The 27,273-nt window shown below is 42.7% G+C and overlaps 1 protein-coding gene across 1 annotated transcript in view; it reads left to right on the top strand.

Moving 5' to 3' along the window:
- Window positions 1-3,647: 3,647 nt before the first annotated feature.
- MTMR1 (myotubularin related protein 1) overlaps window positions 3,648-27,273 on the top strand; it is a 58,014-nt gene continuing 34,388 nt past the window's right edge. Inside the window, exons 1-6 of the mRNA XM_077771206.1 lie at window positions 3,648-3,749; window positions 15,832-15,855; window positions 21,717-21,792; window positions 24,114-24,208; window positions 24,564-24,671; window positions 27,113-27,214. Of these exons, the coding sequence (XP_077627332.1) occupies window positions 21,747-21,792; window positions 24,114-24,208; window positions 24,564-24,671; window positions 27,113-27,214 (351 nt within the window). The 5' untranslated portion in view covers window positions 3,648-3,749; window positions 15,832-15,855; window positions 21,717-21,746. The remainder of the gene's footprint in view (window positions 3,750-15,831; window positions 15,856-21,716; window positions 21,793-24,113; window positions 24,209-24,563; window positions 24,672-27,112; window positions 27,215-27,273) is intronic.

A 27,273-nucleotide genomic window follows, 5' to 3' on the forward strand; every position in this document is an offset into this window, starting at 1 on the left:
GGAGGGTGGGAGGGAGAGGGCAGTACGGATCGAGGTCAGAGAGGTCACAGGGGCAGATGGTGGAGAGTCATGGGGAGCAACTGGGGCCTTTGAAGCAGAGGAGTGACATAGATTTCAGTAAGCTCTCTGGCTGCTGTGCGGCCGACAGACTGAAAAGGGAAGGCGTTGAAGCAAAGGGCCTAGTAAGTAGGAAACTACTATAGTTATCCAAGGGAGAGAGTGTGGTGGGGTAGAGGACCGGAGACATGGTCAGATTGTGGATATAATTTGAAGAAAACCCACAGGGTAGAGTCGGTACGGTTTGCTGAAGATTGGTTGTTGGATAGGAAGAAAGAATCAAGATGCCAAGATTTGTGGTTTGTAGGAAAACGGTGTTGCCGAGATGGAAAAGCTTCTGAATGGAACACAGTTAGGAAATTATCAGGCTCTCAGCTGTGGACATCAGTTATGAAATGCCAGTTGTATATCCCAGAGCAGAGGTCAAAGAAATGGTTGGTTTATATGGGCCTGGAGCTCAGGGGTGTTGTCTGAGGAAGATACTTGGGAGTCATCGGCCTAGAGATAGGGCCTAAATTCAGGAGGCAGGAGAACAGAATGCTGGGTGGGTGGAAGAGGGAATTGCAGTAGGAATTGAGGAAGGTGCCTTGTCGTGATACCAGCCCATGGGAGTGACATGGCTTGGTGAGTGAGTGTGATGAAGTGGAGTGGGGGTTGGGCTCCAAGGTAGATTCCAACTTTTGGGCGTGGGGTACCCAGGTAACTGGCTGTGCCCTTCCCTGACTTAGGAAACACAGGGTTGGGGGAGTGGGTTGTGGGCTGAGCCACCCGTGCTGGCTTCGACAGGTTGAGTTGGCAGGCTCTCAGGACCAACTAGGACAGATGTCGCATTGGATCGTGGGCATCCAGATCCGGGGAATCCAGGTTGGAGAAACAAAGCAGGGCTGTCCCAGGCTGCGAGTGAGGGGGGAGATCGGACAGGGGGTCCTTGCCTGCCTTCTTTGACCTGTCGTCGTGACAGACTGTGATTCATACTCTTCTTTGAAGAATGACTCCCAGAGTAGAATGTGGCTCTACACGCCAGGTTCAGCCTAGCCCCTGGGGACTGGGGAGCCCTCCCCTTTCTCCTGAACACTGTACTTCATGACGACCGAGCTGCGGTCCTGCAAGAGGATGTGGCTTGCTCGAGGTCACAGAGCTAGCTGGTAACAGGAACTGGACTCAGAGCCAAACCTCCTGTCTGCCAGCCCACTGTGCCATGCTGTCTGTGACCGTGTTGGCCAGGACACTTCTGGTTGCAAGTGACAAAAAAGGAATCGTGCTAGCTTGAGCCCAAAGGACAGATCTCGGCACACATCATTGTTGCGCATGAGGAAACATGGCAGCAGCACACTTGAAGCCGGAGCTGCACACAGCATTGCTGGGACTCCTCCTGTCTTGTCTCTTCTTGTCACGCTCTTTATCTCTGTGGGTTCCTCAAGGTGCTGGGGGTGATCTACGCAGCTTGGGATCCGAGAGGAAAGCCTGAGACTGGCGTGGCTCGGGTCTCTCCCCTGCAGGTGGGCTCGGGAGGAGCAGGGGGTCAGCACCCATCTGCCTCCCCAATAGCTTCCTGTGGAGTGGGGTGGGGCAGGCCCCCACAATAGAAAAGTGTTCTTATCAGAAGGAGGGAAGGATGTTGGGCAGAGGGCAGCAACAGGTCACTCACACTGGGTGACCTGGCAGGTTCCTGCTGATAGATTTGCAGTCAGAGGTGGGTGCTGGCAGTGTGGCAAGAAGAGTAGGACATAACCAGCAATAGAGGGATCTTACCCTTTATTTAATTTTTTTTAATGTTTTATTTATTTGAGAGAGAGAGAGAGACAGAGACAGGGACAGTGTGAGCAGGGGAGGGTCAGAGAGGGAGGGAGACACAGAATTGGAAGCAGGCTCCAGGCTCCGAGCTGTCAGCACAGAGCCCAACGCAGGGCTCGAACCCACAGACCAGGAGATCATGACCTGAGCCGAAGTAGGACACTTAACCGACTGAACGACCCAGGTGCCCCAAGCGATTTACCCTTTCAAAATGAAACTAAAGGGGCGCCTGGATGACTCAGGCAGTTAACCGTCTCACTCTGGATTTTGACTCAGGTCACAGTCTCACGGTCATGTGATCGAGCCCTGCATCGAGTTCCACACTGACAGTGTGGAGCCTGCTTGAGATTCTCTCTCTGCCCCTCCTCTGCTCATGCTCTTTTCTCTCATAATAAATAAATAAACTTTTTTAAAAATGCTAAAAAAAAAACTAGAAAAGAAACTAAAATCCCTCTCTTCCTCTTACAAAATGTACTAAATAAATTTTCAACATATAATAGGAATGTCTGCCCATTCGGCTCATGTTCTTAATTATGTTTTCAGACCCACAGCTAACCACTAGGCTATCTTGACCAGAGGCTGAGACTTACATCACTAGTAGAGAACATCAGATGTCTTCATTTCACTATTTAGGTTATTTTACATACTGCCTAGGGATTCCAGTTTTTTCCGTCTTTCCAATATATGAGTGTGGGTTTACTTAGTGATGAGATTTTTACAGGTCAGGAATATCCTTTGCAGTGAAAGCTACCTGCGGGGTAAACTTTCCTAAGCATCTTTTGCCTTTCCTTCAGTGCTCCGATGAGGAGCCTGGCCCCTTGGGGGCAGTTTTTGATTCCCTCATGCTCCTAGTCTGCTTATGTGTTCCTTTAAGTCAGGAGGACACGGCCCTCCCACTTACCAATAATGTGACTCTGGTCAAATGTTGGAGCCTCATGTTTGTCATCTGTAAGATGGGTGACTGTGAGGCCCAGGTGACACTATAGGGCGCCATGCAAGTGGGAGATGCCATTTCCTTGCAGCGTTGTGTTCCCATATGGGGCAGTGGCCAGCGTCTGTGGTGCTGGCCTCCGTTTTGCCTTATGGTTCATCGAGTGGGGCAGTGTTGGTTGTGCCATGTTCTGGAAGGTTTAGTGGAACAGGAGCCCGGCCCACCGCCTTCTGATCGGGCTCGCCACCTGTGCCTCAACTTCCTCACCTCAGAAACATGCTGGCTGCTCTCTGCGTTCGTATCACACTGTGGTTGTGAGGCTTTCACATCCCAACGAACTGGAAGAGCCTTCATGAGCTGTCAGCGCAGTAACAGAAATGCAAGGTGGCATTACTACTACGTGCAGGATGGCATTCGTCTAGTCTGTTCTTCTTAGAGTCACATCATCAACTCTGTTCCATGAAAAGTCTATTTGAAAAATACACGCTGTAAGATAAATATTTCACCTTAGAATTAATATTCTGTATACATTATATTGAGAATACTCAGTCTATACAATTGTAATATAGTACAATTCCGTTAAATGATAGAGAATAACATGCTTAACTGTCTAATGCCTAGACTCTTCAACTTAGAAAAGTTGGTTGATTCATTTAAAGACAACCTGGAACCTAATCTTACTTCCCAGTTGTCAGTCAGTATTTCAGGTCTTATATTAAATGTAAAGATAACCAAGTAGTCTGTTTGTTTTCTTAAAAAAAAAAAAAAAAAGAAATGTACATTTCTCCCCAGTCAGTACTCATTTTTTTTTTCACGGAGAGCTGACGTCTTAAAATATTTTAATCACACTATTTCTTTTAGTCCTACAGGATCACATGTTGAATGGTGTAAACAGCTTATAGCTGCTACAATTTCTAGTCAGATTTCAGGTTCAGTGACATCAGAAAATGTATCCAGAGACTACAAGGTAAGTAAGCAGCATTGAGTCCTTAATTCATTTTCAATGTACCAAGAAGCTTTGCATTTTGAATTTGAGTGAGACTTTGACCCCTTGATGTTCAACCGACATTTGTTTGGGGACAAGGGTGAAAGGGTCTCTGTTGTTATAGATCTGAACTTTAGAGGAGAATTTTTGTCAGGATCCAGTAGATGTACTCATGGTTTTGTAATTGAGAGGAAAAGCTGTCTTTAGATTATGATCAGTTTTCTAAAAAAAAATCTAGTTTCATTTTATTATTTTATCACATACTGTATTTTTATCTTTTATTACAGTAAATACCTCTATTTTCTTTGATGGTATTCTGAATTTCAGAAAATGTCTGATCGTATTTCCCAACTTCACCGTTTGTTTCTGTATTTAGGTGTTACCTGTGGGTATTTAGCACTAACGTGGTACTACAATGTAAAAACACTTGGCAACTCCAGAATGTTGTATGGGCAGCTTTGTTTTTTAGTCCTTAATTTGGATTCTCTGTTCATTCTGGAGTTAAGGGTGATAAGCTCTTTGTCAGCAGAGATAGGGGCTCTTTTACTCACCATTGCTTCCCCAGCACAATCCTGGAATATAACAGGTGCTCAGTAAATACGTGTTGAATCAATTAACAAATAAAAAAATGTATGTGCTCCATCTTCTTTAAGGGTAAGACTAACCTTGTTTTAATGTCGGTCAATGATTAAGCCATGCTTATATTGCAGTAGTGGCACTTGGCTTGAATTGACGTTTCAGTCTCTTATAGTTCTCTTTGCTAGTAAAAGAAAATGGATNTACCCTCAGTCAACAGTCTCTCAAAATCATGGTCCTTGCCAGGCACCAAGGCTTACAAACAGTTCAAGAACTACAATAAAAATCCTAATTAATTCTTAATACATGCCCCTTGCTTAAGGGCTCTAGCCTCCATTCCTCTCCTCTCTATCTCATAATGCAGCAAGTGCAGAAACTGACTCAAGAGGCCTTGTAATTGAAATCTGGCTATCCTGCTGTACTTGCTTCATCCAAGCCATCCGATGCTATTGATTAGGTCTACCAGAGGAAAGCGGGGCTGCAGATTAGTAGAAATTGGATAATCTGCTTAGCCAGAAGAGTGACAGTATGTCACTCTCCCTAGGTTTCCCTGCTGTCTGGTTTTCATGTTTGTCCACGTAGGAGCAGCTGGGGTTCCTGGTGTTCCAGACCCAGCTTGGCAAACACACCGTCCCCAGGTGGGAGGAGCATTTGCTCTATCACTGATGCCTGGGTGGCAGATCACTGAGCAGCTGCTGACCCCACCCATCCCGGCTGCCCTGTTGCCCCCATCTTAGCTGAGAAACTGTCCCCCCCCACCCCAAGTGGAGAGGCTCAAGAACCCATATTAAACGAGACTAGCTCTCAGGCCTTGGAATGATTTTCTTTACTGACAATTATGAGTTAACTGTAATGTTTTCATTATGGTTGAATATTTATTTGTTAGTGCTGTGTGGGTTCTATAAAAGATTGCCTAGCTTTCTAACCTCTACATTAGTAGATCAGACTGCATCTGTACTTTAACACGAAGCAACTAAGTTTTGTTAATTTTAGTCTATTTACAAATTTGTGTAGCAGAATTAGCTCATGTTGGAATGGCTTAACAGATGGTATTCAGAAAAAAATATAAGGCTTTTCTATATTTCGTAAGTTGAATTTTAGGTATCTGCATCAGGTCATAGCTAAAGCTTTTGATGAATTATTGCAAGAGAACATGTTTTATAATTGTCTTTGCTATATTTGCCCTGTAACCAAGTCTACAAAGTCAGTGTTCAATTAATAATTCAGGAGTTGCTTTCTTTAAGAAGAGAGATTTTTAAATAATGAAAGTGTAAACTGTTTCTAAACCACAAGGATAATTTTATGTGCTACTTATAAAGTAGTTCCTAAAATCAGAGTACTCAAGATGGGCCCCTGGGGTACCTCTGGCCTGGGAGCCATTGCATGGGTTTTTTTCCTGATGGTCCAGATACAGTTCCTTGAGGATCTAATTTGTAGTCGTCAGTCAATAATATTTCAAATTATCTACTGTGCAAATATCTTATTTGAAATACACATTCGGTATGGGGGTTAATTTATTATAGGTTAAACTCAACGTCAGCAATTCAGGCGGAGCAGATGTTTATATGAGCACTTGCCTCTTGATTTCAAATGCTGATTGTCTTTTGTGTTGTGGGCTGCCTTCAAGGGTGGGTCTACATCATCATCCTCAGCAACCCCTGAGCACGAATAGGGCTCTATGGTTTTGTAATACTTTGGGGCATATAATCCACTGCAGCCTTACAACAACCAAATAAGGTAGCTTTTATCATAATCATCAGTTACCAGATGAGGAAATCAAGGCTCAGAGATATTAAATGACTTGCTTAATATCACATAGTTAGACTTGGGGTTTTTCAGTAGGATGACTATCCCATTGAAAGGCTAGAGTGGGTTTAAAAAAATTCCCCCCCCCCTGCCCTGTCCGCTGTTTTTCAAACTGGGGCCTTTGGGTTTTTCCCACAGCAACACTCCCCAGGGTGTCTGCGAAACTACAGCTTTCATGGTCCCCATCACATGCAGTGAGTCAGAGTCTCTGCACGTATGGAACCAAGAGCCTCAAATACTTATATTTCTTGTGTATAATAAAATCTGAAACACTAGCCTTCCTAGGTTTATAGCTCTTGAAATGTATGGTGAAGGGACCATACATTTCTGGTAAATTCCTACACACCTAAATAATTAGCAATTCATGTTAGGTTTTGGAGAACAATTGGCTTATTATTTATATCATAAATTGACAGTAGGCTCAGCCCAAACTGTGGTAAGAATATCATTTGTATCACAAGACAAGTTTAGATGGCATGTCCATATGGACATGTTTTTCACAAAAATTATGTAATTATTTTAAATACGTACTAGAAAAAATAGCACATTAAACTTATAATTTAATAGATGTTATATAGGCAAAGTGTGAAAACATTGTCCCAGCTGAAAGACTAAATAGCTGTTATGTTGAATTGTAGGTCAACTAAATTAATAAATGTGTGCTTTAATACTAAGTCACCCTGAAGACTTGCCTGGCTGTGAGGACTATTAGAAATGAAATAAAATGTTTTGTTTTGTGTGATCCTCTCCCGGCCCCCTCTCTGCACGCCACTACCAACTCAACTTAATTGCTTTTCACTTTTACTGGGCTAACAAAGAGTCTCTTTCTTGAATTTGTCAAAGATTTTAAGGATAGGATCTGAATGTAATGTTCCACAGATTAGATGAAATAATACTGTTACAAATTGGAACAGAATTTACTAGCCATTAGTAGAAGTGACATCATCATCACCATCACCACCTCTCTCTGCCTCTCTTCTTGTTTCTCCTCCCCTAGATCTCTTCTTTAAACTTTTGGAAGTAAAAGAAAATAGAGAGGATCCTGTACTACGTTTAATCATTTAACAAGTTAGTACAGTGATTAAATTCTGGATCCTAAACAAAAATTTCCAGAAGGGCTCTGGAGGGAAGTAAGATGCAGTGCATGGGAAAGGCTTCATCATGCTTGAGCTAGGTTTTAGTTAATATTTCTTAAGTTGAGTACTAATGTATGAAAAGGGAGGCTCGAGCATGATCTTTCAGAATCCGTGGCCTCATGATCTATTTATTAAATCAGAGTTTGCAAATGTCTGCAAGCTAGGCAGACATGGGAGGGGACAGTGGAGAACTGAAAAGAACAGCATGTCTCCTTGAAAACAATTTAAGAAAAACCTGCTGCTGCCTCTGTGAGCAGGAGGCCTTCATTTTGTAACCACTGCACTGGAAAAGTGCTATCCTCTCTCCCAGGGTTACTTGAGGGGACAACTTATCTCTTAAACATGTCAAGATTTTGTAAGTCAGAGAAAGACAAATACCATATGATTTCACTCATATGTGGAATTTAAGAAACAAAACAGATGAACATAGGGGGGGACAAAAGAGACAGGCAAACCATAAAACAGACTCTTAACCATAGAGAACAAACTGGTGGTTGCCAGAGGGGAGGTGGGGGGTATGGGTTAAATGAGTGATGGGGATTAAGGGGCACTTGTGAAGAGCACCGGGTATTGTATGGAAGTGTTCAATCACTGTTATTATACACCGGACACTAATATTACACTGTTACCTAACTGGAATTTAAATGAACACTTGAAAAAAAAAAAAGCAAGATTTCGGCTTCTGCTTCTGGAAAGATGGATCAAATGTACTTTTTCTTATTCTTCACGCTAAGTACAACCAAATGCCGTGGACATTAGCCATAAAATAAACACGAGTGCCCTGAAAGGTAGAAGAAGGCAGACTGGTTAGGGACCTCAGGACCCAAGGAATGACACGGTGGTGAGTCCCTGGGTTCTGTTTCTGCCACGTATGTCCCAGACTTGTTGCTGAAGAACCCAGCAACCCAGAAATGCCAGTGGGCACAGACAACAAAAGCCTACTCTCTCATGCCAAAGGACCAGGAAGGAGACAGCCCAGCAAAAAGAAAACTTTTAAACACTAACCACTGTACTCCAGCCAAACACCACAGAAAAAGTTGTGGCCCCACACCCACACTGCCATCAAGGCCAAGTCAGGAGCCTAGAATTCCCTTGCCAGGCTGTATTGAGGCACACCAGACCCCTGCAGGGGTAATGTCAGAAGAAGCCCAATGGAGAGTCAGACTTTTCGCCACCGCCCATCGGTAAGGAGGCTGTGCTGTTAGTGGAGGCCATGTTGGGGGCAGTAACAAGATATCCCTGCCGCTCCCAGTCAGGTGTCCGTGGGAGCCTGGCAAGGGGCTGCGACTCTTCCACTGACCCCTTAGTAACCAGGAATCCCCCATCTGGTGTCAGTAGAGGCTGAGTGGTGCGCCTGGCTATAATGATGTGGTACCCCTGGCTTCTGCTGGGGCGGTGTCACAGAATGCAAGGTAAAACAGACGGTTTAAATAAGTTCCAAACTATGAAAGAAGAGAATCAATAGGTGGCAAAACTGAGATGACCGGTGTTAGAATTATGTGGAAATGAACTTGTTAAATGTTTATTTGAGAGAGAGCCTGAGCAGGGGAGGGGAGAAAGAGAGGGAGAGAGAGAGATTCCCAAGCAGGATTCTGTGCTATAAGCACACAGCCCGACACAGAGAGAAACCCATGAACCATGAGATCATGACCTGAGCCAATATCAAGAGTCAGACGTTTAACTGGCTGAGCCAGCCAGGTGCCCCTGAAAATTATTTTAAAGAAGCCATCATAAAATTGCTTCAGTAAACAATTACAAATATGCTTGAAACAATGGAAACATAGTGAAAGAAAAGAAATAGGTTCAGCAAAGGAAAAGGAGATTAAAAAAAGAACTAAATGGGAATTTTAAAACTGAGAAATAGAATAACCAAAACAACTCAATGAGTGGGTTCAGTAGACGAGAGAGGACAGAGAAAAGAATTGGATGGGTCTTAAGGGAATTAACACTGAGCCAAAAATGTTACTCACTAAAGGTCATGTACGATATAATTCCATTTATGTAACAGTCTTCAAATGACAGAATTATACTCATGAACAGATTAGTGGTTGCCAGGGGGTAAGAAGGGGAGGAGTTGCAAGGGAAGTGGATGTGCCCTATAAAAGGGCAACAGTAGGGGTCCTCCTGGTGATGAAATTGTTCTGCATCTTAATTGTATCAGTGTCAATTTCCTGGTTCTGCCATTGTTCTATAGTTTTATAATATGCTGCCATTGGGAAAATTGAATGACATGGCACATGGAATCTGTTATTCCTTACAACTGTATGTGAGTCTACAGTTATCTCAAAATTGAAATTTAATTTTTCAAAAGTCAAGACTTTTGCAGACTGCTGAGTGATTCTCTATTGCATGTAAAACAGTTTGGATTAACATGTATAACAACTCATGATCTATCGGAAGTATTATTTAAATAAAACATAAAGTTATGCTAGTAAAGATGTTAGAAGTTAGTTGGCGAAAGGATATCAGCAATTATCCTTGTACTTGTTCATGTTTCATCGTGGATTGAATTGACAGCTCCCTCATCACGTTTCCTGGAGGGCTTTAGAAAGTGGAAAGTGATGGTTTCAGGTTAGACTTTGACAAAGGGGGTCAGGCCGGGTTCAGGTGTGGCTATTTTCCCAGACCAGGGTTGTAGTTTGATGACTGCTTAAGATTTTTTATTAGCCTGGCAGTGCCTAGGTGGCTCAGTTGGTTAAGCATCTGACTCCTGATTTCTGCTCAGGTCATGACCTTATGTCTCCTGGGATCGAGCTCCAAGCCCTAGCATCGGGCTCTTTGCTCTCAGCTTGGAGCCTGCTTTGGATTCTCTTCTCTGCCCCTCGACCACTCATGCACACACAAGTGGTAAACATATATACATATAAAGATTTTTTTATTAGCCTTCCCTGGGCCTCTGACTAGCAAGCCATTGAGCAGCAAGCTCCCACAGCAAGAGGACTGATCTCCTGAGTTCATACTTCCTAGCAGGGTAAAAAAAACCTCTTTTTTTTTTTTTTAACTCATTTTGCAGTGATCTGATTGCTAAAGCAAAAATTACTTTGTAGACTTTGCACCTAAAATAGAAAACAGTTGTGTTTTTACTTCAATAATATCACAGTCTTTTTTTTTGAAAAGAATTCTCTTAGAGGCATAAGTTCAAAACATCTCATTTATAAAAACTGGTATTTATTTGACTTAGAATTCTCTTATGTGGTTTATCAAAAAGACCAGGAGTCTTTGGATCAGGAGTACTTTGCCTTGAGTCCCAGAGTCCCAGTTCTGTCATTGACAAGCTACCCAATGAGTTATTTCGCCGTTTTGAGCCTCAGTGCCCTCATCTGCATAATGGGTATGATACCAGAGGTTTAATGTATTAGGGCAGCCTATGATTGAAATGCTACAGTCCTCCTTTACTATACCCTGTAGTCTACCCAAATGTATATGCTCTGTAAAAACATGTAATGGAGGAGCACAGTCTAATTGCTGAACACCAGTCCACTTCCAAAATCATGATGTAAGCACCTTTTATATGCAGGGAGCTGGGCTGCATGGAATTCATAACAAGGGAAAGACATAGTTCAAGTTGGGCTGTGGTGAGGGTTGAAATAGATGTGGAAACAAGATGTGGTGCGGAGTGAGGAGTGCAGAGCAGGACATTCAGGTCATTAAACCTTGAGGGCCTTTGTCAGCCTCCTTTAGAAGGGGAACAGGTCTAGGTGGGGCCGCATTGAGATTAAGAACATGGGAGGTAAAATCAGCCAGCCTGGGTTTGAATTCCTATTCTAGTGTTGCTGGTTCTGTGACATTGGCTAAGTTACTTAATCTCTTGCTGCCTCAGTTTCCTCATCTGTCACATGGGGACAATAGTAGTATCTCCTCAGTGGCTGGGAGGGTTGGGGGGGTTGAGGTAACACGGGAAAAGCATTTAGCACAGCACCTGGTGTATGGTGGACCCTCAACACAACTGCTTGTGGTATTCATATCACTGGCACTGGCTGTGTTTGAAAACTTCCTGAAATACAGCCACACTGTTGGAGATTTAGGGGTGTCACCTATTACCTTATGAAGAATTAAGATGGGAGCCAAGCAAGCACTTAGACACAGTAATTGATCGAAGCTGGCTTGGAGGGCCTGGCTTAGGGGTGAGGCCACAGCGTGCCCTGAGTTAAACACACTCCCCCAGAGGCAGCTGCGGATGCCTGTGGCCTGTTCCTCAGGGCAGGGCTCACATGAGCAAACTCGCCACCAGCCAGGGAGACCAGGCGGAGCACAGAGCCCAGAGAGCCCAGGGGGTCAAAGAGGAGCACACCAGCTCCCTTACCAAGAGCGGGTAGTCAGCGGAAGCCCTCGCCTCTCTGGTGCGAAGTGTCAAAGGATGACTTGAAAACCTGAGGGCAGAGGGAATTTAAACCCCAGTGCAAACTTTTATACAAATTTAAATCTTGGTGCTTGTCTGGGGAAAAATTCACTGTTTTTCCTCTTTGTTACTCATTCTATACACATAGAGCGCTTCTGATGCCAGATGTCCCCACACTGGCCAATTNTGTAAAGCATTTAGCACAGCACCTGGTGTATGGTGGACCCTCAACACAACTGCTTGTGGTATTCATATCACTGGCACTGGCTGTGTTTGAAAACTTCCTGAAATACAGCCACACTGTTGGAGATTTAGGGGTGTCACCTATTACCTTATGAAGAATTAAGATGGGAGCCAAGCAAGCACTTAGACACAGTAATTGATCGAAGCTGGCTTGGAGGGCCTGGCTTAGGGGTGAGGCCACAGCGTGCCCTGAGTTAAACACACTCCCCCAGAGGCAGCTGCGGATGCCTGTGGCCTGTTCCTCAGGGCAGGGCTCACATGAGCAAACTCGCCACCAGCCAGGGAGACCAGGCGGAGCACAGAGCCCAGAGAGCCCAGGGGGTCAAAGAGGAGCACACCAGCTCCCTTACCAAGAGCGGGTAGTCAGCGGAAGCCCTCGCCTCTCTGGTGCGAAGTGTCAAAGGATGACTTGAAAACCTGAGGGCAGAGGGAATTTAAACCCCAGTGCAAACTTTTATACAAATTTAAATCTTGGTGCTTGTCTGGGGAAAAATTCACTGTTTTTCCTCTTTGTTACTCATTCTATACACATAGAGCGCTTCTGATGCCAGATGTCCCCACACTGGCCAATTCTCCAACACCAGCCCGCTGTCCTACAGTTCAGTTCAATTCAGTTCTGACACTAACCTGGAGTAAGTGCAGACCCCACAGCTTAAGGGCCCAGTCCCACTGGATTGTCCCTCACTTCAGACACCAAATGAAAGTAGTGTGCCTCCAGGTTCCCCATGACTTCTGCCCAGCTTGGCTCCAAATTGGGGGTTCCCAGGACCCCCTCCTTGATTTCGTTCATTTGCTAGAACAGCTCCCATAGCTCAGGGAAACACTAACTTAGGTTTACCACCTTATTATAGGACATGATCAAGGAGGCAGATGGACAGCCAGATGAAGAGCTACATAGGGCAGGGTCTGGGAGGGTCGCAAGTGCGGGACCTCTGTCCCTTGTGCACCTGGGATTCACCACTCTCATGGGATGTGGATATGTTCAATGTATGAGTTCTCTGCACCCCATACTAGCGGGGTTTTTATGGAGACCTCATGACATAAACACAATCGATTAACTCCGCCAGGCCCTCTCCCTTCCAGAGGGTGGGGGACATGGAGCTGAAAATTTGAAGCTTCTAATCCCGGTTGCCCTTTCTGATGGGAAGCTCCCATCCAAAGCCACAGAGAGTTGCCTCATTACCAGATTACTTACCTGTGCCTTGGTTTTCTCATCAAAAAACGAGGACAGTGATGGTTTTTATATCACAAGGTTGTTTTGAGGTTAAAGTGAGTTAGTATGTACAAAGTGCTTAGAAGAATGGCTCCTAAAATTATTCCATGAGTATTTGTTTATGATTTAGCTTCTGGTGAAGGAAAACAATAAATGAACTAAAAATTAAAGTGTCCATCAGCAGAGATGGAGAGGGAGATGGGAGTTTGAGAAAGTGTATTTTCTCACCTTTTAGAATGTGAGGTCGATACTAACTGTTTAAAGTCGACATGTCAAGAATTAGAGGTGTCACCACATGAAACGATGCTCAGCATCCCTCCTCATCAGGGAAATACAAATCAAAACCACACTGAGATACCACCTCACGCCAGTCAGAGTGGCTAAAATGAGCAAATCAGAGAACTCTAGATGCTGGCGAGGATGTGGAGAAACGGGCACCCTCCTACACTGTTGGTGGGAATGTAAACTGGTACAGCCCCTCTGGAAAACAGTGTGGAGGTTCCTCAGGAAACTAACAATAGAACTCCCCTATGACCCAGCAATAGCACTGCTAGGAATTTACCCAAGGGATACAGAAATGCTGATGCATAGGAGCACATGGACCCCAATGTTCATAGCAGCACTCTCCACAATAGCTAAAACATGGAAAGAGCCTAAGTGTCCATCAACAGATGAATGGATCAAGAAGATGTGGTTTATCTATACCATGGAATACTACATGGCAATGAGAAACAATGAAATCTGGCCATGTGTAGCAACATGGATGGACCTTGAGGGTGTTATGCTGAGCGAAATAAGTCAGGCAGAGAAGGACAAATATCATATGTTTGCACGTATAGGAGGATTAGGAGGAACTTGACGGAGGAACAAGGGGGAGAAGAAGGGCGGAAATGGTGGGGGAAAGGGAGAGAGGCAAACCATGAGAGACTCTTGAATGCTGACAAAAACTGAGGACTGATGGATGTCGGGGGGAGGAGGGATGGGCATGGAGGAGGGCACTTGTGGGGATGAGCACTGAGTGTTATGTGGAAACTAATTTGACAATAAACTATTTGTAAAAAAAAAAACAAAAAAAGAATTAGAGGTGTCACCATATTTACAGTTATGGAGGCATTCCTCGGAATGAAAAATTGGTCCAGTTAAATGTGGTTATCACTAGGGCATGAATATGCTCAGAGAGGGTGTAGCAGGATTCTCGCACGGAGAGTTGTGACACCAAGGCTTTTCTTTCCAGGTAGCACCGTTATTCTAGCCGGCATCGCTCAGTTGGGTTCGTACCCAAAGAACTGAGCCCCAAAACACCACATGGTGTGGTTTTTAATATATTTTTTACTTCCTTGTCTGCAATGTATGGTAACACACAGACATGCAGTCAGATTAACATGGTCTCACGTTACAGGGTCGTGAGGGATGTCGTCACGTACATGAATAGCAAGGTTGCCTTGAGATGTTCTTTTTATTTCTTTCCTTAAGGAGTAGACCCTACCACAAGGGGAGACTTTCCTCTATTTTGAGTTTTTATTGCCACCTATGCCTCATTTTGAGTTCTTTACTAACATAAGTGTGTAGTGTTTTGAGATGTAATTCACATTCTTAAGTATACGATTTAATATGATTTGATAGGTACACACTTGTGAAACTCACTGCAATTAAAAGAATAAACATATCCATCAACCCCTCCTCCAAAAAAAAAAAAAAGAGAAAGAAAGAAAAAAGGAAGTCAGATTTAGGTTTTTTAACATAGTCTATATTTAGGAATTTATGAGCTTTAATTCTCTTTGGGCTACAGCATCACTTAATTCAGAACCTTTTTTACTTCAAAGGATATTCTAATGATGATACAGTGATGTTTTTTGAAGTCTATAGTCTTGTATTCATGTGATCTTCTCTATCCTGAATAAAACCTATAAAACTAATAAGAACTTCTGGTGATTTTAATTTTTAATGATGTTTCCCATAGAACATCTAGTGGTTAGATAGTAGGATTTCAGACATTGGACTGGGGAACAGACACCCAAGTGTTCCTCACTTTCCTAAGGTTCATCCGTTCCCGGAGGTGTTTTCTCCAGCTAGAGCTTCTCGAAGGCATACGTTGCACATTCGAGTCACAGGCTAGGGCGTAGGAATANCCCCATGTAGTGGGACTTAGGGTGAGGGGCGGCCACGTCAGGGAGTTTAATTTTGGAGTCCCAAGTGCTAGTTGGAAACAGAATTTCTGTAGAAACCAGTTTAAGATTTATCGTTAACTAGGTTTCTTGATACCATTAGCACCAACAGCTGAGCTGTGCTCTGGGTCAGATGTGGGGGCTTTTGTGGTTTTTGGGTTCCCTTTTGTTTCTGTGGGCTGGTCTGGGAGCAGAACCACCGTTTTCTATCATTGTTTCTATGGGGAAAATGCCTTCAGCGTTCCAAACAGACACACAAGTGAACTTTTGAAACACAGCCTGTTCGCAGCAGCTTATAATGGTACTTGCCAGAAGGGGGTTGTGTTTAAAATAATGTAGTTTCTCTTTGCCTAAGGGCATTACGTTTCTCCAAATCAGAGACTTGCCTGAGAATTCTGGGACAAATGTGTTAGGATTGATTTGATACTGAATGAAACTTGGAGGGCAAATGTGTTACGAATGATCTGGTTGGTTTAGTTAGAAGATTATCACGTTCCATCGGGATGGGCTCCTGAGTTTAACAGCATCTTTCACAGGTCAGTGGGAATGTGCCCGTGATGACGATGTTCTGTATTTTAACTAACAGGTTTTCAGGAGGCCTGATATAAGGGTAAGAATACGTGGCTTTCAGCACATGGGCCTCCTACTTGTGTGTCTCTGTGCTTGATCAAACACTTAGCCTACTTAGTGCTCTTTACCTTCTTACTGGGTTTATGAGTCACTCAGATCAACTTGCTCTGCTGTGTCATAGCTTTAAGTGTTCACTAGAAACGCTTTTTTCGTGACGGTGTTTTTATGTGCAATAAACGCCAGTGTGTGTGAGGGCAGGGTGCTAAAAATTGTTGCCAGCGTGCAGTACTGACTTTTGTTGGGTTACATGAATTCTGACCAAATGGATATTCATGGCAGGGGCGTCTATGGCCAGGCCTACAGAGTCTTCTTTTTACCGTGTTTGCCGTGTAACTCATGCTAAAGAAGTTAACAACAACAGCAACAACAAAGTGCTCATTTGCTGTCCATCCTAAGTCAGATTTCAAGTCACCTTTCTGTGTGCATGCTGAATCTAGGCAGCACAAGTGCTAGTCTCCAGGGTAAATTTAGTGGAATCAGTGCCGAGTAGTTCTTAAAATACAGATGTAGCCATTACGGGGAGTGGATTATAGCTTATATTTTCCTCATGACTTTCCTTCCCTTTATTTCAGAATATTCATAAAGCAAGACAAAGATTGGTAATGTGCATGCGTTTGAAACTGAGTGTCAGATGTGGAAAACTAACCTATTTCCATTCAATGAAAATAATGCGGATTTTAACAATAACTTAATGACTTGAATTTAAAAAATGTTAATCTTAGAGAAGCCAATGAAGCCATACAAACACAAGCAGATTAAGTCAAATTCTTGTTATCCCGGTTGGCGTATCTTTGTTTAATTTTCTTTTCACCGTGTTTTCCTTTGATCGTGGGAGTCATTTTCTTTCACTGATTCACACTGTTAAATATCAGTGTTTGGCTTTCCATTTGCATGGACTTTGAACTACTGTGTGGTTTTTTATTGTTCAGTCATTTCTTTTTGTGTTTTCAAAAATTTTATCAAAGAATGATTCCTTTTTCTTTGCATTTGAAAGATGGAAGTTTCAAAAAACATTGCGTTTTAAAAATTACCCTGCTTTGAAGGGTAGCAGTAACAACTGTGTACTAAATTCAATCTGATAATAAAGTATACCAGTGTATTAAGTAGCTATTTTCGACAAAAATGAAAGGTGAGAAACAGTAATTCTTTTAAACCTCTCCTACTTCTTTACTGATTGCCTTTTAAAGAAATACAGTCGTGGGAGCCAAAGTTTCATGAGGAAAAAAGTATATCTGTGTGTTAAGATTTCCAGTCTCAGAGAGTGGATAAAACTTCTAAGAGGGGTTATAATCTTGTTGTCTTCGGCTTTGTACCACCCGCTGAACCAGCAGTCCAACCTTTAAAGTTTCCAAAACGAATCACTTCTGTGAAGAAGTTAAACTAAGCACAGTATACTTTTAAAGGGATTAGAAAACATTGAAATAAAGATATGTGACCTTTTAGCTGTTTCTTGGAGGCACACTGATACTGTAATTAGAAATATTTAATACCGTATGATTCATAAAGCACAGTATTTACTTAGCAGTAATTAACAGATCACATGTGTATGTATGTCTCTAGCATGTAATATGTGCATGTGCATGTGTGTGGAAAGCTCGTTAATACTAGTGCAGTGGAGCCCTGAACAGTAGTTTTTTAGCGCATATGAACACTTAACTGTGTTTAAAATACATGTCTATGAACTGCCTCTATATTTTGGCTTGGTTTTGCCCTTTACTTGGTTACAGTGGTATGCTTTATTTTCTGTGAGCATATTATGTGTCTGTTATTTTGTTTCTTTGCCATATGTTGTAGTATTGCTTGATTTTAAAAAGACAGTGCATTCTTTGAAATCCATGATGTTTGTTTGCTTTTCATTTTTCCACCCCAACACAAACACAGAATAGATACTGCATTTTAGGCTGAGGACGCTATTTCCTTAACTCCAAGGGGGAAAATGTTGTGATTTGCAAAGCCATGAAAGGTGTGTCAACTTTTACATGCTTACTGTCTCTTTAAAAAAGAACTTCTGTCCTTTCACCTGTCTGTTTGCATGTGTTTCTCTTTCTCCTCTTTGCCTTTTCTTGTCCATGCCCCTGGTGCTGTGCAGGACATTCAGGAAGAACACAATGGCTACCCTTCTGAAGCTGAAGCTGATCAGGTGGCAAGTTCTACATGTTCATCTGTTTGTAGCTACAGATCGTGTACTAGAAGCCATTTCATACTAGATTTCTAGATGATAAACAAATGCTTTTACCACTATAGCAGTGCCCTCCTGTCCAAGTTTGGTAGATTCCGTTATGACATTATTTGCAAAAATTGGTTTATCCAACATTTTGTCAACCAGAAATCTGTTCACCTGTGCTTCTCGGTTTTCCTAGGTAGGGTTAGCCATGAGGTAATGAGCCTTGGTCACAACAGCGTTCAGAAATCCCTTTACAAAGATTGAGAGGGGGCAGATGCATATGGTCAGCGTGCTCCTTGAAGGTGCAGACTTTGCTTTATTCAAATTTGCAAGGTCTGTGCCCAACATGATGCCCAGCACCTTACAGGTCTTTGTGGAATGAGTCCATATAGTTTGAATTAATCAGAAGAAATCATGCATCAAGTATTCTTGAGTGTTTACTCTTTGCTCAGAACCTTTAGACTCCCCGGAGCCTTTGAAAGCAGCACAACTTTCTCCAAAGCTTATGTAGCATCTCAATATGTGAAAGCGCTAGAAGAGCGGCTCCAGGGAGGCATGGCCACACCACCACCCCCATGCTCAGCTGTGCCTTTGCCCAGCCCATCCTTCTTTGGTGACCCTGGAAGCACCTCGAAGAGCCCAGTTTGAAAACCACTACTTTTGGCATGCAGCCACCATAGACACTGCCCACCCAGCAGCCTAGACTCACGATGGGAAAGGTGGTAGAGGAGCCGGGCCATCCAGGGGCTGGGGTCCTCGGGGACGACCTCAGGGAGCTGGTGGGCCTTCCGCTGCACTTTCAGGGTCACTGGAACAGGGTTTGGATGAGATCGCCACGGGGAATTCCTCATCTGGGCCACACTTAAGCAAAGACACCAAGAGGACTGGATGTGTGCATGAGACCAAATTTTGTCCACAAGAATATTCCATTCTCTGATTATACTGTACATGGGTTGGATAAATCAAGGGTCAAATCATGTCTCGTGCAACTTTGTAGTTGCAGTCAAAGCTTAATATAGCACAAGTGAGTCCCATTTCCTAACACCAGCTTTATAAAGGGAATCTACTGTACTCACAAAATAACGAGCCTTTAAAAACCACTCTTCTCTTGAATTCCTATGCTGAAGCTAAATGTGTTTCCTGTACAAGATAAACCTTTTATGGCAAAATCAGAATCAGTGGGATCATTTGTTTTGTTCTGATAGGTGCTTTTCCATCATTATAAAGCATGTCCCAGATTTAGTTCCTGTGAGAGGTGTCTCACTCGGTCTCACCAGTACGTTCATACCTCACAGAAATGCACAGGTATTTCAAGCCAAATCTAACATGACTGTCAGAGGAGAGGAGATATGCTTGATCTTCAGCCTCAATCTTGAGAGCCTAGTACATTCTCAAAATGGTCCCAGTCACTGGTGTCTCCCATCTGCAACATTTTAGTAGCTGGTCCTCAGTTGAGGACTTTAAAGTATTTGATATGGCTCGTTATAAACCTTATGTGAATCACATCCCGCTCCCTGGACTGCACCCTCCCCAACCTCCTTTCAGGTTCAGTTGATTAGAACAACTTGCTTTAGTCCATGTATTTCAAAATAACCTATCCTCACTTATTTTTAAATATAAGTTAAGGAATTTAGGTCTATAGATGAAAATATTTAGCCTTTAAAATAAGCTTTAGAAGTGTAATATTTGAAGTAACTTTAAACTTAGATATTGATTGAACTAGTTTTCTCACTTTGTCACTATGTCATAAGTCCCTGGATCAGGCAAAAGAAAGCAGATTTTAAAGTTAAGTCTTCTATTAAGATTGGTGATGCTGTTAGTATTCCTAAAACTGGACATTTAAAAGTATAAATATTGGTGAATGCTTTTCTTGCATACAAGATGTTTCTAAATCGGGTATGAGTATAAAAATGAGTCCATTAACAATTCTCCATTTAACCTTTAATGGCTCTCTATGTCCCTAAAAATTTTGGCTGAAAACTTTTAAAAACCAATATGGACTAAAAAAATCAAAGTGAATAAAATCATTTGGAGGTAACAGTGAACCCTAATTTGTATTATTTTAACTATGTCTTGATAAGGAGGATGGACCATGTCATTTTGTGCGCTCCCTATAGGACAGTCATACCCTGACCAACATTTAGCATTGAATTTATGTTTTGAGTTTTTTCCTTTCTTTGTTTTATTAAAAAAAATGATAAAACTATGATATATAGGGTTTTTAAATTGACCTTTAAGTCCCATTAATAAAACATACTGAAATATCCTTATAATTATGCAAATAATTAGTGGTTTTGAACTTTCAGTAGTTTAGAATCATAAAAGATCTCCATTTAAAAAATTTCACTTCACAAAATTATGCTGCATATTTAGTATTGTCTGACCTGTTTTCCATCGAACACTAGTGGCCTCCTGATGTTAGCAGTATTTTTTGAAGAAAGCAGCCCCTGATCAAATAGGTACTGGAAATGCGGCATACTCTAGCGCCCTCTTGCTAATTCGGTGTGCATTAACATGCTAAAGACTTGTCTCACTAAAATTAAACAAAACAAAACACAACACAGTTTAGCTTTTCTTTAACCCAGCATTACCCAAACTTGAAAAAGAAAAAAGGCCATGTCCCCTGGGATTGTAATGCTCTATGAAACACAGCTTGGGAAATGCTGAGGTTTTGAACACCTTATTCTTATTTGTGACACATTGTGTCAGAGATGCCAAGGAGAAAGTGACCAGTTTCCTTGGCAGCGTCTCACGGGGTAGCAGTGACTTGGAATAGGCCCCGAGTTCAGGCTCCAGTCCATAGCTTGGTAGTTTGAACACCCTGAGCATGTCCAACCACACTCACAAGAAACTGGCTAGTAGGCAGCAGGGCTAATCTGGACATTTGGGAATATGGGTGTGGATCTCTGCAGCCATCCAAGACAGCATTTTCCTAGTATCATTATAGCCAGGAAACCTAATAAGTCATTAGCATTTGCTTGGTGAGCATGGAATCCGCGCAGAGGGGAATTGGTCGCAGAGAAGGCTGGTGAACACACCCTGCTCAACAGTAGTGATGGGCATATTCTTGTCTGCCGGATGGGAGCACACTCTCGTGGCCTGGATGGGACGCACACTGACAAGTCTACTTACTTGTCACCCCTACCCCCATGCTTTGCGCACACACAGGTAGCTGGGCCACAGCACAGAAGTCTAGGGCTTTTATTAATGTTACTGCCATGAGACCCCTCCCTGGTTACTTTAGTTAGACTTAACAGTTCCCACACTAGATAGTGCTCACAAACTGGGGAATTTCTGTAGCTAGCTAAGTACCTACATCTAACGTTGATTTCATTTGTGTTAGTTTCATGCTCAGAAGGTAACCTTTTTCTGACCTTATTTCCAAATTCTGGAGGCACCTTATAATAGCTGTGTGTGTAGTGATTACAGTATCTATCTGTCATGTCAAGCCATTTCTGTATTAATGCTTTCTAACTGTTAATTAAGTATGTGTAACAATTTGTTAGAATATGCAGCATGGTGTCCTGTGATGCTGAGCTTTGAAATTGTCTTGTAAGGGGAGGGGGCATACATTTTGCACGCTTCTATAGCTATGTAGCAAGAGCACAGAGCGCTACAGTTCTTCCCAGGTATACAGAATGAAAAGTGAGATTTACTCCTGTTTGGTTTTTTGCCAGGCGCTAAGAGATGGAAATAAACTGGCCCAGATGGAAGAAGCGCCACTTTTTCCAGGAGAATCAATCAAGGCCACTGGTAAGTTTAATGGGTACACTAGGCTTATAGAGAGCCATAAAATGAAATGGCACTTTACTTGTGAGTGTAGTTGATATATGTGCTGGAGAGCAGCCAAACCAATTTAATTAGAAGACAAATGGACTAGGTCTATTCATTCTTATTAATGTCTTCATGACCTTAAGAGATAGAAGACTATATAGGACCACTCTAAGTTCCAGCTGAGTGTTCTGTGGCATTACCAACAGAAGAGGGACCTGACTTTTCCTGATGAACTGAAGGCTGATTAGACACCAACTGTAATGTAATGCTTCATTGCAATCCTTCACTGTAAGGAAAATATATTGACAGAAGATCCATATCATATTTTAATAACACTTTTGAGAAGTCGGCAAAGCAATTTCAGTGGCTTACAAGATTCCAGAAAGTACAGTTTGAGCACAAGAAAAAGAGCGTGTATTGACACATCGTGTTGTAAGGGCAGTGGCATGAGCAGCACTAGACATTTCGACAGGCAGTGCACTGTGCTGCGGCTGTGCAGGACGGCAGCTGCACGTGACCTACTCATCTCGCAGTGGCCGGGGTGGGTTGGATAGTCTAGTTGCTAGGTGGAGTGTGGCCTTCTTCCCTCATGGCACCTTCCCAGAGGTGTGTGTGCTCAGTCTCAGAGTATAATTGTCTTGTGTCAAAGTCTGAGTAGCTGGGCTCTCCTACCAGGACCTCCAGACGATACTGCTGCTGAGTATCCTGGTCTGGGGCTCCAGACCCTGCTTATGGTTTTGAAACTCTTTCTTTAGATTCTGGAACTTCTGGCCTCTCTGACTGTTTCTTCTCTGGGAGTCCTCTAGCCCCACCTGCATGCTGCTTTCGTAATGATCTGATTAAAATGCAGAGCTAATTGTGTCATGCCTCTCCTTCTTCTCCAGAGAGCAAAGCACACAGATTTCAAGTATACAACATGAAGAGTTTTGACACATTATGCACCTGCGAAACCATCATCACAGTCAAGACAGTGAACACCCACCACCCCTAGAAGTTTCCTTGGGCCCTTTATAATTCCTGCCTCACACTCCATCTTTCCCGTCCCAACCACTGTAGACTGTATTTTCTACAGTTTTATAGAAATGTAATCATTGAGTATTTTCTTCTTTGGTCAAGCTTCTTCCACTCAGTATAATTAGTTTGATATCCATCCACATTGTGGCATGGGTCAACATGCCTTCCTTTTTACCGCTGAATAGTATCCTACTGTGTGGCTATGACAGTTTGCTTATCCAGTCATCTATTGGTAGATATTTGGGGTATTTCTACTTGGTGGCCATTATGGATAATGCTGCTGTGAACCTTCATGAATAAGCCTTCTCTGGCCTCATGTGCTATCATCCTTGCTGTGTGCCCTATGACCCGGCCAGGCTAACCTCCAGCAACTCTGTGCTCTCTTCTTCCTCCCTCGCTTTGCCCCATTGCTCCTCACCCCCTCCTTCCCTGCTGAGCTAAGTGGATACTTTTTTGAGCTCTTACTGTGTCCACAGCGTTATGATAGCATTTGTGAGGCTGTAGTAAAATGGTGATTTTCTGTGTAGTGCCTCTCCTAGGGCTTAGCTGCTTGTGAGCAGGGCTGTGCCTGGTGTGCTCTGCAACCCCAACAGCAGAAGCTGCTCATTAGATCCTGAGCTGTAGAAAAGTCTAATGGAAGTGTTTTGAGAATCCGTCCGGATGACAACTTTAGTGCATTTAAATGTCCCACTTGAACTCCTCTGTAGCTATGTCCACCCCTGCCATTCCCATGGAGTGGCACTTTGAGAAGATAGTGAGGGTGTGGTATCTTTGGGACAGGTGTGTTGTGGAGACTGAAGCTAAATATCAACAATAAGAAAAGAAAACTTAACATGGAAGCTGATAAGGAATTTGAGGCAAAGAAGCCATTTCCCAAAGCTCCATAGATGCAGTCCTAGCTTTGTCATCTGTAAACCAGTTTCCTTTGCAGGTGCATTAGCTTTCATTAGCAGTAATTTACGAAACAGCAGCCCAGGGTATTCAGAGTGTAATTGATGTGTTTTTGAATATGATGGATTCATCACTCAGGGAAAATGTTAACTACCTGGAGAACAATGACGAAATGTAACTTATTCTGAGGCTCTTAAAACTTCACTAAGAAGCAAATCAGAAGTGTGTTTTACAAAATGGAATTCTCATAAGACTAGCTATGTTTTTATTTAATGTAATAAAAATGTGAAATTCCTAGACAGTGGGCATCACACATATATATATACTTGGAAACTCAAGATTTATTGAAGCCCAAGTCTATGGCGGAAGTTGCTACTTTGGGTTTTTCCTTTCAGTGAAAGACGTCATGTACATTTGTCCATTTGTGGGAGCAGTGACTGGAACCCTAACAGTGACGGACTTTAAGATGTACTTCAAAAGTGTCGAGAGAGTAAGTTTTTAAAGGAGTATTTTATTTTATTTTATTTTATTTTTTTTTTTTTTTTTTAATTTTTTTATTTATTTNAGGAAGGTGAGTTTTAACATATGCACATTTGCAAACAGATTTTACATATGGAAAAAGATACTATTAAAGTAGCACTTACAATCTGGTGGGAGGAGTTCAGTTGTAGTCTTGAACGTCTACTTCTTCGTAAAGCACAGTACAAGTCGGACTTCGGTTTTGTAGTTGGGACAAAGAGGAAATGTAACATAAACAAACATGTGTTTTAACCCAGCGAAGACTTCAAATATGAAAGCGCTGCTGACTGACACTGATAGGGCTTCCTCTTAATTTGTCAACCCAGGAGCCGAATTTTGTTCTTGATGTTCCCCTTGGTGTGATCAGCAGAGTTGAGAAGATTGGAGCGCAGAGCCACGGGGACAATTCCTGTGGTATAGAGATCGTGTGCAAGGTATGGTACAAACACGGCTGAAACGGAGGAGGGCGGTCAGCTTGGAGCTTTTTCCGACACATTCTTCATGGTCTTTGGGCAGTGAGACTAACTGGTGCTGATAGTAACTCCAGTGTTTTCTAGATAGCGGCCTCTTCAAATCTTGTATCGACTAATTCATATCACTATGTAAGTGGTCCAAGTAAACCTCTTCTTTTCTATTGAAGTGTTTTGATAAACATGGACCTATAATCTAAGTGCAGATGTTATTTGTTATATTTCGGAGACACCAAGTGAAAAGCACAAATCAGTAGGGTTTTTTTTTTTTTTCCCAGTTTGTTGTTTTAACACTACCCTTCAGAACAGAGGATGGTCAGAGATTTCCTGAAGGGACAGCAGTGTTCCATAAATTCTGTGATTAAACATGCAGTTTCAGCATTTGCACCTGAGCCGTGCTTATGTTTGGTTTTCTACCTTTCCTCCGTTGGGCTAACTAGAAATATGTGTGATAACTTTAATGATGACTGATCATTTAAGAAACACTTTAACTGGTATGTTCTATTTCTTAAGACTTTACCTCATGGGACATACATTATTAATGATTCTACCTAAAGTATTGGGAAAGAGCCTGTGCAGAATCACCAAGGTCCCTTGCAACAGTCAGGGTTTGCATTCCTACCAATCTGTTTGCTTTTAATCATATCTCTGAAGACCGCTCCCTCCAGTTGGCCCCAGACTGTAGTTGAACCCACTTTTTCAAAGAATCCTTTACTCTTGCAGATCATGAATCTCTTGGCGTAGGAGACTCCCTATGGGCCCTACATAGCAGTGCTGTCCTGTGACAAATTGCATTTGCAGTTCTAGAACAGGCTGGGGTTCCACATGCAGAGATGTGTGAAACAGTTGTGCATCTTAAAGTAGAGCAGTGATTTGATCCTGCAGTTGGGAACATGACATTCCCCTTCTTAGAACTCTCCAGTAGTTTCCAATCATCCTTAGTCTAAAGGGAAAATTTATCCAAAGCCTGTGTGTCTGAGCTAGATGACTGCCCTCTGCAGCATCCCCTCCAGCGACCCTCCCCTCTTTGCCATCCCAGTTCCTTTAGCTGTTCACGTCTGCCTTGTGTCCCCAACCCCCACTTTGGAGTATTCACACTTGCCCCTTCCTTTGCTGAGAACGCTTTTCTGTCTCAGCAATCCTAAATAGCGACTGAGCTCAATGAGCCTCCAACTTGCGTATATGTAGTCAGAGGAGCTTGGAGGGAGGGCACACCAGGAAGTTCTGTTGCTTAGGCAGGTGCCCTGTGGCTGTTTAATGAAGGTGTTTTCATGGCTGGAGTAAGCATTTGCTAATAGCTGCTTTAAAATGTTTTCCAGCCTAGCATTACTAGCGCCATGCTGCCAGCTCTCTCAGCTCATGCCTGGGAGCCTTGCAAGATGTAAGGTTTTTTTTTTTTTTAACAGGTGGTACACAGTTCAGAAGGTACCAAAGCTGTGTGTAGGAAAGAGTAAGTCTCTCTCCAGCCCACCCCCAGCCACCTTGTTCCACTCCTGGCAGGCACCCGTTGTTCCCAATTTCCATGCACACCCTGGGTGCACGAGCATGTATGCATGGTCTTTACAGATGTAAATGTAGTGTATTACGTGGACCATTCGGTCCCTTTCTTTTCCCCCTTAACAATCTATCTTTGAACCCCTTGATATCAGTACAGAAAGAACTGCTTCTTGTTTCTAAAAGTTCTTCAGTATTCTCTTAGTAGTACTGTAGTGTATTTAGCCAGACCCCATTGTCGGACATTTCAGTTCTTTCCCTTCTTCTCTGTTGCAAGTAATATTGTGACAGTAACCTCCCAAATTGCTCTTGCTCATAATTTTTTTGTGGTCATATTTACCTTCAAATTTCATATTTATCTCCAAATGTTAAAGAATGAGATTTTTGTGTTTAATCAGTGGCAGAGGTTTAAAAAGGTCAGTGGGTCCTGCCCAAAGAGGTCTTGGGAAGAATTCGGAGCTATGTCACTAGGAGTGCTCTCATGGGCTTGCCCGTAGGCAGCAGCTTGCATGGTGGGTCATTTAAGGAACTGATTTTGAGAAACAGTGTTATAATTTCTGTGAGGAGCGCAGCTGAGGGATGTGGTCTTTATGTGATACAGAGTCCTTGCTGATTCGGGGACACAGCTTTAACAGTAAGTGCACAGGACCCAGTGGCACATCTTATAGGCACGAACCACCTTCTTGGTTCCATCTGATGAGTTCTTTCCCCAACATGTCCCATTTACTCCAGTTTCCGCAGCTGTTTTTATCTTGTGGGATGTGGTTTTGTTCATTGGCTTTCGTTAGTAGAAGCAATATCTAACATGAGGAATGAATATAAATATTTCATTAATCTCTTTATAGCACGGTGGCTGTCTCATAGGTACTCAATAAATGTTGAATAAATGAGCTTTGCTAATTGTTTAATAGGATATGAGGAACTTGCGACTTGCTTATAAACAGGAAGAACAGAGTAAACTTGGGATATTTGAGAACCTCAACAAATACGCGTTTCCTCTTTCCAATGGGCAGGTCAGTGCACCCAAATAAACCTTTTTTGCATGTGTTTGTGATGGGGGGGTGTGCAAAAC

The sequence above is a fragment of the Crocuta crocuta genome, unplaced genomic scaffold (assembly GCF_008692635.1).
Source record: "Crocuta crocuta isolate KB4526 unplaced genomic scaffold, BGI_CrCroc_1.0 scaffold1304, whole genome shotgun sequence".
Taxonomy (NCBI): Eukaryota; Metazoa; Chordata; class Mammalia; order Carnivora; family Hyaenidae; genus Crocuta; species Crocuta crocuta.